At 38.2% G+C, this 19,833-nt stretch overlaps 1 protein-coding gene across 1 annotated transcript in view; it reads left to right on the top strand.

The window, feature by feature from the left end:
• The window catches only part of LOC124282395 (S phase cyclin A-associated protein in the endoplasmic reticulum-like), a 113,959-nt gene that overhangs the window by 26,706 nt on the left and 67,420 nt on the right, over nucleotides 1-19,833 (top strand). Inside the window, 5 exon segments of the mRNA XM_046718367.1 lie at nucleotides 304-416; nucleotides 1,219-1,342; nucleotides 2,499-2,681; nucleotides 2,683-2,711; nucleotides 13,636-13,782. Of these exon segments, the coding sequence (XP_046574323.1) occupies nucleotides 304-416; nucleotides 1,219-1,342; nucleotides 2,499-2,681; nucleotides 2,683-2,711; nucleotides 13,636-13,782 (596 nt within the window).

Genomic DNA, 19,833 nt, shown 5'->3' on the forward strand with positions numbered 1-19,833 from the left:
TGGCAATTTATTAACTATAAATGTCTGGCTTGTCTTGTCCAGATATGGCCGTTTACAGGTTGCCAGGATATAGCTGGGATAGTACTGAATGCCGAAAATTACATTTCTCACTGACTTAAGAATTCTGTCCTGTTTTGGGGTTAAGAGTGTTTGCTCATCACGCCAAAGGCCGGGGTTCGATTCTCCACATGGATACAAAGTGTGAAGCCCATTTCTGGTGTCCCCTGCCATGATATTGATGGAATATTGCTAAAAATGGCATAAATCTTCACTCACTCACAAACTGACTGTCCTGTGTTTCAGTCTGTCTTGGATCAAGTAAGTTTCCGGGTCCTGGGAGGGCTGACAACACTGACCCGGCTCCTGCAAACCATCGCTGACTCAACACCCGCTCTCCCTCCTGTCATACCCCAGAAGTGAGTAGGATCAGACTTGAGCTCTGCTGCATATACCCATACCCTACAATACATGTACTGTGGATCACCTAAACACGCTGTTGCGCTTTGTGCTCCCTGTGTGTAATCTGGCTCGTTTTGCTGTCACAGACATTTTGGAAATGTATCAAATTAAAGATATATTGGACTCAATTTGATTTTTGACTCCAATTCAGTTCACATTTGTAAAATATGTTTGAGACCTGCAAAAAATGTCTTCAGTCCATGTTTCAAAGAGTTTTATACCATGCATCCCATGAAATAAGTGATGTTTTCACCATGAACATTGCTTTATCATTGTTTTATTTGAAATTGATGTAAAAACAAATTTAGTGCAGAAACATGATTTGTTCAGTGTATGTTATCTTTTAAAACGTTTTTATTTTTTTGAATGATTATCAAAGCACATATTCATGTGAATTGCTAGGAGAGTTATCTCCCTTAGACTGTGTATCCGATGTTCAATTTACCTTATGTTAATTGTTTTATAGGTAAATATATATCCAGTAAACATTGCTTTTACAAAATGATAATTTTGTACGCATATTCATAGGTCTTCTACTGAAGCAATTAATCCCAAGCCTGAATCTTGTAAAGTTATGTTTGTGTAGTACATGTATTATACTGTAAATGATAAGAGCCACATTCAGGAGAATAGGCTAAACAATTTTGGCACAGACTGCAGCAGTGATAGAAACTAAACAACAGAACTGAACGTTTTGAAACCCAAGGTTCCTGCAGTGACACAGAAGAGTTTTGAGTTTGATTGTGTATCACTTTTCAGATCTCTGTGTCAGACTTGCGACGCTTATCGCCTGGCATGTAAGGGATGTTTTGAGAACTGCCACTACATGTTGTTCAGCAACAAGCTGGGAGTCCTCACGGATCATCTGATACATCAGCTCTCTGTAAGTTTGCTTCCACTTTCAAGATTAACATTGTGGGTTTTCAGGTTTGTGAGTTTAATTGAGAAATTGATAACCTGAAATTTCATTTGGAATAAACAGCCTTTACCAGAGGTGTCGATTGTAAAAAACTATGTGGTGATTACATGCTCCTGTAGTGACTGAATACTGGTTTGGAGAGTGTAGAAAAAAGGTTGTTCTGATAAATATTTATCAAGCAATATTTGATTCGTGCAGTATCCATTTGCAAAGCAAGTGACATGTTTATATAAAGATAAGACGTTTTTTAGAAAAATCTTCATTGCAGTGAATTTCCTGGTTTCAAATCCCATTTTATCATGTTTTTCAACCAATCAGATAGCAGCACACACTTACATTCGTTTGGCAATGCACACTCACTATTGGACACTCACTTTGTAGTTTGTCAGTCCACCATTCACAGCTTCTGTTTCTGAACAGTTATGTTGAGAATTTATATACCATGTGCCTTATATAGCATGAATGTTTATGTTATATATATTTTCAGATTATAGTTTGAACATATTCTATTTTAAAGTTTATCAATGTGATATTTTCTAAGACCACTTGGTTCAATTTGTCAGGGACCTTTACTGAACCTAATTCTGAAATCTAACCTGCTGTACAATTGTGTGGGAAGTTGGAAACAGAATAAAGGCCTTCAGGAACCCCTGTTTATTATAGACCCCAAAAATGTGTCCAAGATAGGCATGAAATTTTATCCTGAAACATTATGTGAAAGGTCTTTGAAAAATTGAACACTCACCTGTGACCTTGTTGATTGTATGTCATCACCTGGTTATGTTACTGTTGCTCACATAATTGGTTTGGCTGTAACAGGCTAGAATTCTGGCAAGAATAGGTTAGAAGAGGCGATTAATGGATTGGGTGGTTATGCATGGTGACTTAGTTGAGTACTTGTCATTATATCTTGTTGCATGGATCATTGCTCATGATGTCAATCACTGGATTGTGTGGTCTAGATTTATATACAGTGTAAATAAAAAACAAAACAGCAACAAGCATATCTACATGTCACTGTTCCGGAAAGAAATTTTCACCCAATATTTCTCAGATGGTAGGTCCACCCTGTGAGATGAAATCAGTCCGTCTCTTATCTCTCCTGTCTGTTGTGTCTCAGCTGCTGCTGCCTGAAGACTGCCCCACTCCAAGTGGCACAGTGGAGCAGAAGCTCCCCTACGACCCACTAGCAGCCAGCCTCATGCAGGTAGTGGCCAGTGTGCTGTCCTGCCTGGCCAAGAACAACCCTACCGTCCACTCCAGTGAGGCCTCCTTGGAGAGGATGAGCAGCAGCGGCGACGCCTTTCGCCAACAGGGGCAATGACATCATCAGGTAGGTTGATTTCTTATATGAGTAGATGAATTACTGTTTGTTTCCCTTGGTCTGTGTGAATTCTCTGATAGAGAGTGAGTTGTTTTGGATTCAGAGTTGTGCCCCTTGGCGACCAGGATCAGCTGGTCATTGTACTGGTTCCCAGAATCTCCCAGATGATGCTTTGATCTGTTAGCATCTTACATTTGGTTGGTTGTATTGACAAAGTGGTAAATGTCTACATCCAGCACCTTAATACGCTTACCTTCAATATAAACTGGAATATTGTATACAGCATCTTAATACGCTTACCTTCAATATAAACTGGAATATTGTATACAGCATCTTAATACGCTTACCTTCAATATAAACTGGAATATCTCACCCACACAACCCTGTTTGGAGGACAGTCTACACACTAGTGTTTGTTACTACCACTGTAAATGAATATGGTAATGAACTTTGATAACCTGATCTGGAGGATGCTCACAGTGCTACATGAGGCATGAGTTTGGTTTTACGCTTTTAGCAATATTCCAGCAACATCACGGCACACCAGAAATGGGCTTCACACATTGTACCCATGTAATTCGAACCTGGGTCTTCGGCGTGACGAGCCAACGCTTTAACCACTAGGCTACCCCACCGCCCCTACATGAGGCATGAAAGCATAGCTGGAGAGTAAGGACTGAAGGGCTATCTGAAGAGATGTTTTATCAGTGGATGACCACTGGTAGTCTATCACTTCACTGATGTCTGGCTAGTCTGTTGGAGGGCAGTCACCCATGATTTTTGATTATGTAAGTGAGATGTGACTGACTCTTCTGAGGAACCTAACTCGTTACTTGAAAATAAGAATATTGTGGGGAATTGAATTTGAGTATTTGGAGTGACGAGTGGATATTCTAACCACTAGTCTACCCTACTATTCCATATGTTAAACCGGAAACATCAGATTACATAACCGGAAAAGCTTGAAATACAAGCTTCACCAAATTTATCTGTCCACTGAATCCAAGGTTAAATGTATCATGAAAGGAATGAGAGTAGCCCTGCTCCTGAAAAAAAAGGAATTAGTCAACAGACAAATATACCAAGACTTAGAAGACCATGGTCAAGTATGAGGTGATATAATATATTTTCCATCATCACAGACCCAACTGCAACTGCTTGGCATGTGTTCTAGCTTCTATGAAATCCAAAACAGGAAGTTCCAAATATGGCATATTCAAATGAAATTGGTTGGGTCAGAGAGTAAGATTGTTGTTGCCAAGTGTTGGTACAAATCCTTAGAGATCCGGGGTAATAGGTCTTCAGCAACCAATGCTTGCCACAAAAGGCGACTATGCTTGTCGTAAGAGCCGACTAACGGGATCGGGTGGTCAGGCTCGCTGACTTGGTTGACACATGTCATCGGTTCCCAATTGCACAGATTGATGCTCATGCCGTTGATCACTGGATTGTCTGGTCCAGACTTGATTATTTACAGACCACCGCCATATAGCTGGAATATTGCTGAGTGCTGCGTAAAACTCAACTCACTCACTCACTCACAATTCCTTTGAATGTAAATGAGCAGTATGTTTTATCATCACAACTGGATATTCTCATGCTTTGCTTGTAATTTTAAGATTATTTTAAATTTTACAAAAGACAAAGATGCGTCACACATCATTGGTGATTATCATTACTACTTGATTAAGTCGTACAACAAAGTGACTTGATGCGGAACTGTGAGAAGCACTATGTGAATATGACCAACCATTACATGATTTCAACCCATGCGATGTGAACCTAACATGACAGTAAACTCAAATATGTAGAGATAAAAATGCATCCCTACATTAATGCAAGCAAAGGATATTCACATTTCCCTTTGCTTTAATGTTTGATTGATTGTTTATTTGTTGTTAAATCCCTCACTCGGCAATATTAATGCTATATGGCGGTTTTTAAATAATCGAGACCAAATAAACCAGTGATTAACAGAGTAAATATCGATCTACACAATTGGGATACAATGATATGTGTCAACCAAGTCACCGTACCTGGTCACCGGAACCCGTTAGTCACCTCTTGTGGAAGTCCAATTCTAACCTGGATCTTCACTAATTTGATTTAATGATTTTCAGTGTCCATTTGTACACTGTCTACTAGAACATTACGCAGCAAGTTGTATCAGGTCTGGTAGTTGTTCAGTTATGTGTCAACTTCTTTATTAATGTGGCAGCCACTAGCCTGTAAAGGCTGTTAGCCAGATCAAGAGATTCAAAATCAATTCTTCAAATATGCATGTACTATTGCCTTAATGCTTGCAGAAATATTTGTACCTCTAACTTTCATGTCATGTTTTGCTCACATAGCATGGACAATTATTTCCATGTATGCAGATATCCCCTATTGAAGATAGTATTGTTAACAGTAGAATCCAATTTGGCCATATCGATTTATTCCGAAGATTTTCATCTATGGTATATTTTTAATAGATGTGAATCAGAAGGCATTTGTTTATTGTTTAGCAGACTACCTATGGCATCTGATGACAGTAGACGATAGATATGATTCACACAAATCATGAATGAAACTCCATTTTAATCAACGTATTGATAAGGCTTATTTTCAGACAGTAATGACATCTGACTACATCTATCGTAGTGGGTCATTTGTGAAAGATCAGCAGTATGAGTAATTTTCATAGGTCCTCTAGTCCAGAGCTCGTACTTTTCTGCAAGGACTAGCATCATTTCATTGTGGACTGCAACTTTCACCTTTTAGTCTGTCTCACAGTCCCTAAACCACATTATTTTCCCTACTGCCTTGCCTTCCCTGCAATGCTAAAGCCTAAAACGATGCTAGTCTAGATTCCCTCAGGTTCTGAATCTCACATCTCACTGGGGCTCCTTTTCAATTTAAATGGGATTATTTGTACTGTCAAAATTACATATATTCAAAGACTAAGCGTTTGTCTATTTACCTTTAGGCAGATAATGTTGCAGACTTATGAAAGTAACAGTAACTATGGTCAGATGTGACATGTTGGTCAGTGTTAAGCATTTGCTTTTATGAATACAGCAATAAAGCAGATGATTCAATAAATGAAAAACTCTGAAATGGTGGAATCAATCAGATGATGATAAACCAAGCTAATATTTGTTGAATGTTTGGGAAAACCGTTACATAAAACCTTCTTATAGAAGAACAAGTCATACTTGTTTTAAACATAATTTCCCTGATCGCAAGATACTAGTTGTAAGAGCGAGTCCCCTCATACCCTGTGCTCCCGAAAGTCAGATGGAAGTGCCAGGAAGCAAAAAACAGTGTTTGACACAGACATTATCAGGTAAAACATGACGCTTGTGGTTGCACAGTACGATCAAGATTATCAAATCTCAAACTATTGAATTTCTCGTTTTGTCTTGTTTAGTTCTTCTCACTAGGAGCTGGGCTGTCATGATAAAGATGGAAGGTCCTATTTCAGACATCCGTTGGGTTGTTTACATCTTTTCAGACAGTTTCAGAATGTCATTTCATTGTGGAATTCAGGATAATATCTCCAGCCCACATATTTCCTCCTTCAGGGATAAACTAAGTAATTGTTTCAAGTGTAACTATGTAGACGCTGTGTTGTTTTTTGGTGTATTGGGAAACCTTGTTTGACATCACAGAAGTAAAAAAGGTGTGTCATTAGCATCATCAGTGAGGTGGCATCAGGAAATAACTGGTAAATTTGTACAAGATAGGCACAGCATGTCCTGTCTAATTATTGTCAGTTTTCTTTCATTTTACCCCCTTAATCTTTTCCGCGAGATTAGCAGATCAGTTGTTGTTTTGAGTGTTGCATTTGCCTGGAGTTGAATGTAAACTTGCAAACCAAATAATAAGGTATGCATGTTGAACTGTTCCTCTCTTATCAGTCTTGTTTGTTTGCTGTTTCATGCCAGATGCAGCAATATTCCAGATACATTATGTAGTGTTTAATAATCAAGTATGGACCAGAAAATCCAGTGATTGACATCATGAACATCAATCTGTGCAGTGGCAATTTGATGCATGAACCATATCAGCATTGCTGATCACCCGATTCTATTACTTGCCCTTTAAGGCAGTGTGTGTTTTTGAAGACCATTCTAATCTGAATCTTTGCATTAATTGGACAGCTATGATATATCTGGGATATTGTTCAAAGTGGCGTTCAACTAAACTCACTCTTCTCCCCCTCGCCCCATGCCTAAATATTAGGCATCATGAAACATTTTTTCTATAATAATTCCATACAGTAGTTGAGGCAGTTATATTGTGTTAAAGATAATTAAATGTAGTAGATTTGAGCTATTTATGAAACACACAGTTTATTTCTGATAATTTTCAGTAAAATGGGGTCTTGTCTGTGATTTTAGCTCTGGCAAGATAAGAAAGAAGCCCCTAGCTGGACAATATCTATTTGAAATGATGACCCAATTTGTCACATTGGTTGTGTTCTGTAACATGACAAGTGAAATCTTTCCAAACCTCCCTGGTAGAACATATCAGCGATCTGTTGTTGTGTTATCTCATATTGTGGGGCATGCAGGTTGTCGGCCCTTATCGGGGGAGTGTTATCACAACCAGACTGGAATCACACAGGGAAAGTCGCCTGGGCCTGCCAGAGTGTCAGATAGAGTTAGCTGTAGGGAAAACAGTATCTCTACATTGAACAGGCTTTTCCTAACCACTGGTATCACCTTCTGAGGTCACTGGGAACAGGATAACTGTTCAGGGCTTTGCATGATTATTTCGTCATTTACTGTCATTAAATGTTTTGCTTCTGTTCATGGTGTCTTGAAGAATAAATGTTTAAGCCATTTTGTTGAATTTGTGTAAAGCACAACCTGTTTTCCTGAAGTTATGAACATTCAAATTTGCAGTCTGTTGATTTACAGAATTTAGGATTTGGATTGTTGGTGTTTATACCAGTTAGGAAGTTTGAACATGTTTACAATTGTTTGAGGTAGAAATCTTTTAGAATCAACTTCAGTTCATTTTCTTTTGCCACCTGCAAGCAAATACTTTAATTATGAAGGATGATAATATGATGAACGTTTTATCAAGACAACAGAGAATGTGGTTGTACTGATTATTGGCTTTTTACTGTCTGCAACTTAAGTCTTTTGAGTCTAGTAAATCACATCATGCTAATCAACAAACCAAAGCTAAAATACACAAACAAATATGCCCAAATTGATTTTTGGAATAGTACATTCATTTATATGAGAGTAATTGTGTTGAAGTTCATTGGATAATTATAAGCATGCTCGACTTTGTTTCTTGTTACTTAATGCCTCAATGATCTGTACAACTGTGTTTGAAAGCAAATAATAATTAGAGCAGACCAAAACACCAATGAGAAAAAAACAGGAACCGTTCCAACCGAATAATACAGTACAATGTAAAACTGTTATTGATAAGGAAACAATGTAGATGTGATGTGCTATTCTGCTGTGGCACACTTAAATGTGTAGGCATTTAAAGTGCCTTATTAGAAAATATACAGGTGGTACAGTTTGTTCTTTAATAAAAATAATCTGGTATTTTTGGAATTTGGAAATACATTTTGTACTTTCTTTATGTATTTTGTCACTTTTTTTTAATGACACTTTTTTCAGATATGTGTTTTAATGCATGAATAACTGTTATTAGATTTTGAGAGTCTATTTTTAATTCCTTTTCTCTGCAGCAACCATTTCTTGTTGTAAGAGGTGACTAGTGGAATCGGATGGTCGGACTTGCTGACTTGGTTGACACATGTCATCATATCCGTGTTGTGTAGACTAATGCTCATGCTGTCGATCACTGGATTGACTGGCATTAAACAACAAACAAAACCTCTGGTAGCAATCATCATAAGAATCAGATTTTCAGCCATGCTGCTGGTAAACAGGATCTTAGCCATACCATTACACAGCATGCCGGAATGACAGTCAATGTCAAGACTTACAAGAAGTGGGCATTAGTCAATCAGAAAGCAGATGTTTAAGCTTTACTGCACTAGTTTAAAAAAAACCCAGTGACTTCACCATACTGTCTTTTGGAAAATATATTGACAAAGTTATCAATTAAAAATTTGAAAATTGAACATCATCATATGTCATCATTACATGACTTCATACAATGTCAAATACATGGCCAAGATTATATGGTAATATTTACCATGGTCTTACTTTTCAAATGTTTATCAAACTGAATTGAGAGATAGATGATGATTTTGATGCAGTCAGTCATACTGTCCATGGCTGTTGTTTAGTATATTTAGTACATTTTAGTACATGTTGTGTATTCCTAAAGTTGAAAAATTCCAGGCTGCATGAAAACACCCCAACACATTCCAAAAGTCATTTTCTGAATCTGCGTGATGCTGTGATTGGCGGGATCAAAAAGTCATTCTCGATGTGACCTGGGATGTATTCACATCCTTGTTGAGTGGCAACACGAACTAAAATCTGATTTTAATGAGACATGTCTTGTAGAAATTTTCTTTGATGAGTCTCAACTCAAAACTAATATTCATTGAAAATAGCTGTTTGTTTTATATATGTATTTTAAATTACCAGGCTAAATAACAAATTTGATATAATGCAAACTTGAAGTATTAGAATCAAGTACCTGTCCTCATCATTCAAGTTTTAAATCCAGTCATTACCCAAGTGCATTCACAATTTTTCTCTCATTTTCAGTTTTCATTGTTAGCTATTGAGCAATGTTTGCTAATGTGTGGTTAGTTTACGAAGGTGCCAATCAAAATCCACAGGGGCATGACAATGCAAACATTGCTGGAAATTAAGCGTGAAAAACAAAAAGGAAAAAACCTCATTGTGAAGCGAGAAATTACAAGGTCGTCAAATCGCAGGGGCAAGATTTCCTTAACCTAGGGCGGAGAAAGCGTGAACCTCTCTTTTACGCCTTGACAACAGGATGCGTGATGCCAAGCAGTACCTGAAATGAGAGACCATCCTCACTCAGTGCTGAACACTCCAGGGCAAAATTTTACCATAAAACAACTTCTCACCACTGGCAGATTTGACATGTCTTTTAATTCTATGTTGAGCCAGGAAATGGCAAAATACAAGCTGCCTTGCTGATGACAACGCTGCTGGAACATAAGCCCACAGTCAGGATATTATCCAAAGAACGATATTAATCATTTTGTTTTGCTGCATTGGGTTTAGCCCGCAGCAAAATAGATCCAGGCTAAAACAATACAGTGAAATGAAGTCAGTCCTGAAAGTTGTCCATGCATCTGAGCCACACGTACCGGAGCCTTCGAGAATTATTAACTGGCTGAATGCAGACAAGCTCTTCCTGACTTCTCCAGTTCATCAGTAATAAACTCCTGTGAAATGTGATATGCTCCTTTCCAGTATCATGCAGCATGGACAGCAAAAATTGCCCCGCCAATACAATTTGCTAATATAGTATCTATTAACTCTGTCAATGAAAATCTTGAGTTTCAGGCGCATTGGACAATAAAAACATTGTGCTGCAGTGAAACGGATATCTCAACTCCATCTAAATTAGGAGTATTGGCATGGAGGCCTTGCAGCTCAGACATAAAATCTCAGACCAATATCAAACAATTCATTTATCAAAATCACTGCGTTCAATTTAGGTTTGGTTATGTGGAAGAGAGAGATGGAAGAGAGGAATTCCATTTCTAACAGGGAAAGTGTTTGGTTTTACAGTTGGAGTTTATGGACTAGAGTGAAATAAATGTACATATAATCTCATTAAGTGCTTTATGGTTTGGAGGGACATAAAATCGGGGTGATTGTGGCTGGATCAAGTTCCATTTATTCAATCACCTTGTGGGTATCCTGGGTCAGGTTTGTTCACTACACCCATCCTCGTCATAACAGCTGATTCAGTTATGGATTGGGGTGACAGTGGCTGCTATGAATGAATTATGCACTTCTCTGCTTACAGAGGGTTTCATGGACTAATGCTTAGTCTCTGAATATATATAATTTTGATAGTAACAAACAAGCCCATTTAAATTGAAAAAGAGCCCTAGAAGGACCAGAGATTCAGAACCTGAGGAAATCTAGACTTGCTTTATTTAGGACTTCAGCACTGCAGAGAGGGCTTGGCAGTAGGGAAAATAATGTGGTTCAGGGACTGTGAGACAGACTAAGGCTTTCAGTGAAACACTGTCAATTGGGACCATGCCATTTCCAACTCAGTTATATGAAGAACAAATGTCTTGGTCATCAAATCATAGTTACTATGGAGTTGACACATATTATGTGTGTTTGTGGAGGTTTTAAACATATAATCCAGTGTTTATATTGTGTTCATATTCCAGTGTTCAAAATGTGTTGAAAGTTTTATACTGTGTGTGCAAAGGGTGTTCACAAGTTTATTCTTTGTATGCATGATGTGTTGACAATACATGTATTTTGGTTTATAAAATGTATGTTCGAAAATGCCAAAAAGTATGGATGTAAATTCTGGTATGGTATTCAGCTGCTTATGTATTCATTAAAACTTAGAAAACAGTAGATAAGAATGCAAAATTAGTAACATTGATCAATGAAGTATTGTAAAGAGTATGAAATGTCTCAGTAAACATATCAAAATTGAGAAATATACCAGTATTTTAGAAAAAGAAAAGATAGGTTATTAGAAAGTGGTCTATAAGGAACTTGACTACAGCATACTGTATTATTGAAAGTATACTTGAAAAAATATGCAGTTAATGTTTAACGTGTCTATTTTGATTTCAAATTTTTAAATATATAAATGAATCTGTATTATAATATGAAAGCTAGTTTGAGTTTCATAGAGCATATACCACTCTTTGCAGATAACAGCCATCAACACATAAACCTGTAATTGTAGCATAAACTATAGCGACTGTATTATGAGATGTAAAATCATTTGACTGAACATGCTTATAGCTAACTTTCATATGGATGTAAAGATACCCATTTCCCTGATACAGACATCCTCATGAGGATGCTAGAATGTAGCATCCTGTATCTTCTAATTGTTGCACTACACTCCAGTTGAGTGCAGTCCGACACAGTTAATTAATAGTCAAATAATGGTTATTTGTTGGGATTGTGCAGCTCCACAAAGGCCTGTTTGCTTTCCTCATCAGTATTGGAGTGACCTCCCTGTACCTCCAGCCACTGAAAGACTTGTTAGTGTGTCTTAAGAGGTGCGTTCAAGTTGGGTATGCCAGTTTGATTCCTAATGAATGATTATATACTTGGTGGCTACTGAGGTTGTTCATTCACACATGCACTGCTATAGAAGAAGTTGACCAGAGAGTCTTTAATTTCCTGTCACTGGTGGGCTGAAGGCGACACTTTGCTCATGCTTCAATAGCTTAGGAATTAACGTTGTCTTTGCTTGCGAATGGTCGATGGGAATTCTCATCGCTTTTATTCAGACTTTGGTCTTGAGTTGAAAGGGATTTGGACATATTGTGGCCCACAACGTCTCGTAATGGTGGGACGAATCTGAGTATTCAGTTGGAAGAGGAAGTCCCTCCGTAATATCGCATTGATCGCATCTCAGTGGCTATACAGCCTGTCACATGCAGGATGTCGTGTTCCAAATCCGCGGGAAATCAAGGTTCTTGTGGGGCCCACTGTGACACAGGATTATTAGAAGCTCACACTTGACTTATTCCACTCTCATGGTCACGTTTGTTTCCCTAGTCTTGTATTCACAACCATCACCAAATTCCATTTTGAAATAAAGAACAAATTTGAAAAGAATGACTTAATTTCCTGAAAGAGCTCTGCCGACTTTTTCTGATGTAATTGAGTGTTTCCGAGACAGTTGAACCCCACATCTCTTTTTGAAATTATGAATGGCAGTCTTTAGTGTTTCACCAAATCTGCTTGCATATGAAAATAAGTGGAGCTATTTGTCAGCATGGGAGAGCTCTAGAAATAGTTCCAGGTCTTCAAACACCACTTCACAACTCTCTAAAGCACTTTCACCTTCTCTTAACAAAAACCCACTCGTTTTCAATAGGCCTTGACTGAATTAGCTCAAGGTGAAGTGTGAAACCATTGTTATTGAACAAGGGGTGCCAAAATCTTCTCTGCTGCCTTGAAATCCTGATAAACTGACACAAAAAGACAGCATCACATTTGAAGGCCATGACTCACAACGTCTTCTACTCAGAGTTCTTCGTCCAGTATTTTTTACGATTTAAAATCATTATGATATACAAATAATTAGAAAAGTTTATTTAGTTTTTTAAGTATATATTTTTTCTGATGCAAGGAAAATATACAAAGAATATTTTTACATATCCATTAGTTAGGCCCAGATTGCTTTGTTATAATTAGCCTAGAAAAAGAAACAGTGATATATTCTTTTGAACTTATTTTGTAACTGTGCAAAGTGGAATTCTGTTATTCAGGAAAATAATTAAACATTCCCAGCTACAGTAGCCCCAAAATTACTTCATATGTTGGTGAAACTGTAGTTTTAAGAAATACTTATGATCCACAATTATGTGCTTTTCCAAATCTGTTTTCTGTTAAACAATCTGTTTATGATATGCACGAGAAAAGCCGGACTATCATGTACATGTGCACAGATTACTTACTGATTGGTCCAGCAATTGGTCAAGAGATGCTTAATACAGTAAATCAACATTGATGAGTATGTATGATTTGTTGATTCGAAAATATATATGGGCGTTGTCATGGCGGCTTCTGGATCAATATGGTTCAACTCTTTTTGAAGTTATTTGTCAATTAATATTTATTTGCAAAGTGATACAAATTCACTGTGATTATTATGGAAGGTGATGAGACCTAATATCAGGAATAGAGCTGACAAATTGTAAATTTCCCTTAACCTGTTGCTGTAGATGGATAGAAAAGTCCTAAGTGAATTATAAGCCTATTATTTGAATTTGACACATTGTGAAATGTTTATATTTCAGCTACATCATCAGTGTTGGAGTGATCGACAAGCTTCAGCACTACTTCAGCAACGTGCGTGGCCCTATTGATGGAGACAAGAATGCTGCCGACTTCCTGCAGCACAGCCTGGGCCTGCTTGTGGCTATGACCAAGTTCATGTCCAAAAGGTATGTTAAAGTACTGTCGGAAATAGAAAACAACTGTTTATAGGCTGTTACTCTGTATCCCTAAAATTTACACAATTACAAATAGGATATGTCGAAATAACCCACATCGGCCTAACTGGGCGTTCAGTGGGATGCATAATAGGATATCCAGAAAAGCATGTTTACTCGTAAAATCGGGCAAAACTTAGAAACTATAGATGGCAATTAGGTTGCTCAGCCAGGTATGACGACGGACCGCCGACTCACATGGCATGAAATGCATGTGCTGCCCACAGACACAAGGGGTCATCTCAAAGACATTTTATGTTTTTTCATGTGTATTGAATATGTCTCTATTGATTGTATAATCTTAGCTGATATCTCAGTACCCCAGCCCGATCCCAACCACCGTCTGCGACACCCGTCCTGGTTTTGCTTTTGAGACGACCCCTCCTTCCTGTTTCTTTTTATAGTGATAATGAGATGCCATGGTAGCTACATTCTTAATAGTTTCAGTATTAAAGTTATTATTTTTTACGTCTGCTATTGTTTATAATGAAGTTAAGTCTAATTTCAAAATTATCATTTAAAAAGTGTCCTTTGTAATACAATATCATCACACACTAATTTGCATAAAGCCATGATCTGTTCTAAATAAGTCGCATTGGACTTAGAAAAAAACCGCATTGCTCATTTCTGCACTAATCTCTCCTCAGTAAATCCTTCTTTTACGTTTCCTATCTCCCTCCCACTGTGACTGTAGTTAGGCCGAACTTAGTTTAACAGATATTTCACACTTTCACATATTAACTACCTAAATTGTAGATATAAATGTGAAAAAACATATTTTTTTATGGGGAAAATCAGTGACATTTTCATTTTAATTAGCATTCTTTCAGCCCAGTAGGGGCAGTGGGGTAGCCCAGTGGTTAATGTGTTCGCTTCTCATGCCAAAGACCTGGGTTTGATTCCCCACGTGTACAATATGTGGAGCCAATTTCAGGTGTCCCTGCCGTGATATTGCTGGAATATTGCTAAAAGCAGCGTAAAACCAAACTCACTTCAGCGCAGTAAACACGTAGTCATTATGGTGTTGAGAAGATACATAGGAGTGATGTATCTCCCGAACAGCCAGATGTTTGCCGGTAGAGCGGTGTATGTAGAGGGTGTATGCTCGATGCATGTCTACAAACAGCCACTGCAGTGTGGTTCTGATCTGTCCGTGTTGTGATTGGTTGGTGTATGTGTTGACCACCCATGCGTCAGTGGTGTTGTGCTGGGCTGGTGTGTGTCTGACAGCAGAGTGTCTGGCAGTGAGAGACACAGTGCATCATCCTGGCTATCTGGGCTGTCACCTGCAGATACTTGCTGTGGTTCTACCTCAGGTTGATGGATCCCAGGAACCAACTCCCACTCGCATTTACTCCAGCTCTTTGGATACAGTGCTACAAACTGTTTTGTTGTCAAAGGCTGGACTTTTAAACACGCACACACTTCCACACGTTTACACAGTGTCTACAGTATCACAGAATGTTTTGTTGACACATTCAGGATTTTATATACATACTCCAGCACTTGAGATGCAATATCACAAACGGTTTTGTTGCTAAAGGCAGTGCCTCAAACACAAACACACACACTTCCACACATTTGACAGTATATACAATATATGCAAAATCACCAACTGTTTGGTTGTTCAATGCAGGCCTTTAAACAGACACACTCCCACACCAAAACTTTGGATACAATACCTCAAACTGTTTTGTTGCCATGCAGGACTTAGACACAAACACTTCTAGACCTTAATGCAAGCACTTAGGAATACAATACCACAAACGTTTTTTGGTCAAATGGAGCGATGTTATTGTCAGGATTGCTGCGATGTAATGATTCATAACTAAATTTGCAGTTTAATTTCATTGTGAAAAAGTATGAAATTATGTGTCACAAGCCAGTTAATTTAGAATCTACTTAAAAAGAAGACTATTTATTCAGTTGTCTACATTAACAACTACCAAGCCTTGTACTCCATTATCATGACAGTTGTATGGAAGTACAACTGTGATGACGATCCTCAGATTCTAAAAGCTCTTGAAAAAGAGAAATAGCTGTGAAACTGTTTTTAGCTGCTTACGGACAAAACTGTATAGCTAGTAATGCAGCTAGTAGTAATGTCTTGGTATAAGTTCATAACTACGATCTTATAGTTCTTCTAATAATCGCCACCATATAGCTGAAATATTGCTGAGTGCGGCGTTAAACTAAACTCACTCATTCTTCTAATAATGAACCTAAAATGAACACTTTTACGGCTTAGGCCATCTATTAATGAGGATACACTTAGTAGACGGCCTTTTTCAAAAGGCCCAGACTTTGGTAGTTTTGATCGCCACCAGTGTTGCAAAGTATTTTTCAGGAATGCAACTTGGCACAAGTTTCCTAGCCCGTATCAAATTGTCTCATATTATGGAATCGCCAGGGAAAGAACAAAATACTTTGAGGGTTCCTTATGTGGAGTCTTTACATATATTTTTAGGCTTATTCATTTTCATCTGTGTTGTTTGTCCTTGTAGATATTGTTATTTATTTGTTTATTATTTAACTGCACTGTCAGCAGTAAGCAGCTATGTGTTGGCAGTCTGTAGATAGTCCAGCGATTGACATCATGAATATTGATCAATGCAGTTATACAATAACATGCAAAGCCATGTCAAAGGGGCCTGACCACCTGATCACTCAGAAGGTTATATCCCAAAACTTTCACATCCCAATACCACCACATCCCTATACCACCACATATTGTTAAAACAACAACACAATATTCATGGGATGCTTATGATCAATTTTAACCTGCATCTTCATTCACCTCTTACGGTAATCATGGGTTGCTTATGATGAATTCTCACCCCAATCTTCATGGGTCTGTTAGTGTTTCCGTATCCACCTAGTGTACATCTGGACAGAGGTGGTATATGAGGTATATATGTGCTGAAACACGCAGTAACACCTCCAGGTGATAACGCCACCCTTGTCCTGCTGATTTCTAAATATCAACTGACTAAGTGACTCCATCCTTTGGTTTTATCACCCACTGGCATTTACGCCATGAGCTCCAGCCCTTGTGCCAACAGCGGGCTCTTCTGTCCCTAGTACAACCACATGTTGGGTGGGGTGGCCACCACAGCATGGAGAAATGGGACAATCAGTTTTAGGTTTTTCTTAAAATCTTTACTTCAATTTTTCAAGGACTTAAAAATTGAAATAAGTAATTAATTCTTTGTTTCAGTGTTTCCTGAATTTAAATAACTTTCTTAATCTTGAATTGAATTTTTCAAGTTGTTGTAGCTGAATTATATTATCAGATGATAAACTTTCATAACCTTTTATTGGAATTTACAACTTTTAGTTAGACGCATAGTTATGTACACAGCATCAAATTTTGTCATCTCGGCATTTTGTGTGTGCACTCTTTATCGAATTTAATCTGAAACTATGTAGTGAAAAGCTTTAAGGCCTTTGTATAATAATGACAGCTCCATGCAGACCTAAGATTAAACCATACTATTTTTTATATTGTGTGAATGTTGTTTTGTAGTTTTATCATGTAATTTCTGCCTGGTACTGGCAATTAATTTGCCAAGCTTTTCTTTTTGTTAATGAATTTAGATTCGCTCCATTTGTGTTCACGTTGCACCACTATAAAATGATCACATTGGTTGTCATACAGGAGTTGCTTCCCTTTGTCCAGTTTTCACAACCCATCTGTTTCATGTCAAATCGTCATGAAAGTGTCAATCATTGTGAAACCATTTTGAAATTGAACATCTTTCTTTGTAATTTTAGGACAACATCAGTGTTTGTCATTTAACAGTCTGGTCATTGTGTTTCTGCTTCTGACAGTTTAATGAAATTATGCATGCTGTCATTGGGGTATAATGTCTGCAACCTGTGCCAGAAGTCTTCTACCCAACCTTGTCTCCTGATGTCACTTGCAGTGGATCAGTGTGTACAAACTTTTATTAGCAAATCTTACTGGCCTGAATAGACTCTTCATAGGAATCTTTGTAGACTGTTGGCTGAAGTGACAGACTGTATTTGTGGCATGGTTTTTGTTACCTCAGATGTTATTTTAAATGAGGTAAGGTTTTGTACCTACTGTTCCTTGATGAATATTACATAACTGGGCAATATCAATAATATATGGGTTGCTCAGGTGCAGAAGAACCTCTTCCAATAATTAATTGTCAGTGCCCATGTTGCTTCCTCATGTGTCACTATTATGAAAAATTACCAATAAAGAGAATGAAAGGCTCTTCAACATGTGCATCGTGGTGACCAAATTAATCATCTGTGATCATGTTGATCTATTGGCTTCAGAGTCTGCTGGCACTAGTGCCACCAATGTATCTTATCAAGTATGAAATAACCACATCTGTAAGTGCTGGGACAATAGAGTCATATAATAATCAAGATGGGCCAGCATCAGATTTAACCCAAGTGAGGAATTATCAATTATGATATGTTATTTTCTCAGTATGTCAGATGAAACAGCAATTTCATGGGTTGTGGTTTCAAAGAAAGTGAAGCAATCTGCTTGGCTGTGAATTCATTGTTGTATGAATTGGGCAGTGATTACCACTGAGCTTCAATTCTAGGGGCTGATTTATGTTTGAACTGCTTGATAACAGTAATTGCTGTGTCATTGTTGGCTGCCTGTCCTTGCAGGGATTGTTTGACTGGAATCAGTGTATGTTGACAAGATAATTGAAAACTATCAGGTCTTCCGAAGAGCTGCCTAGTCTCGCGTTACCTCACTGGCTATTCGTGGCCACAAAGGCATTGGTTCCACTCCACCGTTTTGCATCTCTTCTTTCAATTATTTATTGTCAAGGCGGCTGATGCTGTCGACTGACTGATTGTCTGCATTTGTTTTTCGTTCCTGTTTTAAATGTGAATTATGACAGTCGAAATTCTATTAGTTTTGTATGATTCATCCATACAAACATTTTCCGCTTTCCTTCTGACCGGCTGATGAAATGTTCACACCTTGAAATTTGTACATCATCAAATTGGCACTTGTGATCATTTGCCACCCAGTATAATTATATCATGCTGGGCTATTTTCCAGATGGTGATTGCCTGATCACTGATTATTTGATGTTTGTCAGGCCAACGGGGACAGTTTATTTCGCACCTTGGTTCCCAGGGGTGCGACCAGAGAGTTTTGTCACACCTGTAATGAGAGGACTCAAAGCAAGAGCTGTCCCGTGGGATGCGCCACTAAAAGCTTGGCAGTCTGCTGGAACAATCATGGACTGGTATGAGGACAAAATGGACTCCAGCGATCATGCTGATTGGTGCCGTCAATTTTAGCAGATTGTTCAGCTTCGTACTTCAGCAAGATTGCATCAAACTTCTTTCTGATTCTCGAGAGACCATATCGTGTGTGCTAGGCAGTGGCTCACAGGCATTTTAGTCAATTATTCACAAGGTCTGTTTGGTGGTTGAAGGCACCTTGCTACATGAGATGTCACAGGAGAAGCAGCCACAGCCCGCAAGGACGTCCAAGGCATCCAGTTCCTCTCCACATTTGTAACCGTCTGCTCGCGTCGCTCCACCATCAAGAGGATTAGCTGTGAGCTGATCACTGGGACACACCGAGCACATCACTAACATGAATAAGTCATGATGATAAGCATGGGTATTGATTCACGATCAAACACCCTATCCTTCCCAACAAAGCTGCGACAGGGTTCACAATAGATTTGCAGGTATTAAGTTAGTCACGCTCCAATCACCAGCCTGCAGCCTCATCATCAAAAGAGGTTTAGCTCAAACTTGATGAAATATTAAACAACATACCCCATGGTTAACAGTAAAGAGATAAAGTGGATGTGATCAACTTCTGTTGAAGAGCACTTACAGCACAGGACGACCTTCGGCTCTGCCCATATCTTTTGTTTCAAAGTTTTAAAAAGTGATGAAGATCTCTTGTTTTGAAGTTTGTTTTTATTGATGAGCACTTTCTGCTCATCTTGTTGTTGCTGAATTATGAATCAAAGTGAGGCAAAT

Source organism: Haliotis rubra, unplaced genomic scaffold (assembly GCF_003918875.1).
Source record: "Haliotis rubra isolate DU_JTF1 unplaced genomic scaffold, ASM391887v1 Scf3, whole genome shotgun sequence".
Lineage (NCBI taxonomy): Eukaryota > Metazoa > Mollusca > Gastropoda > Lepetellida > Haliotidae > Haliotis > Haliotis rubra.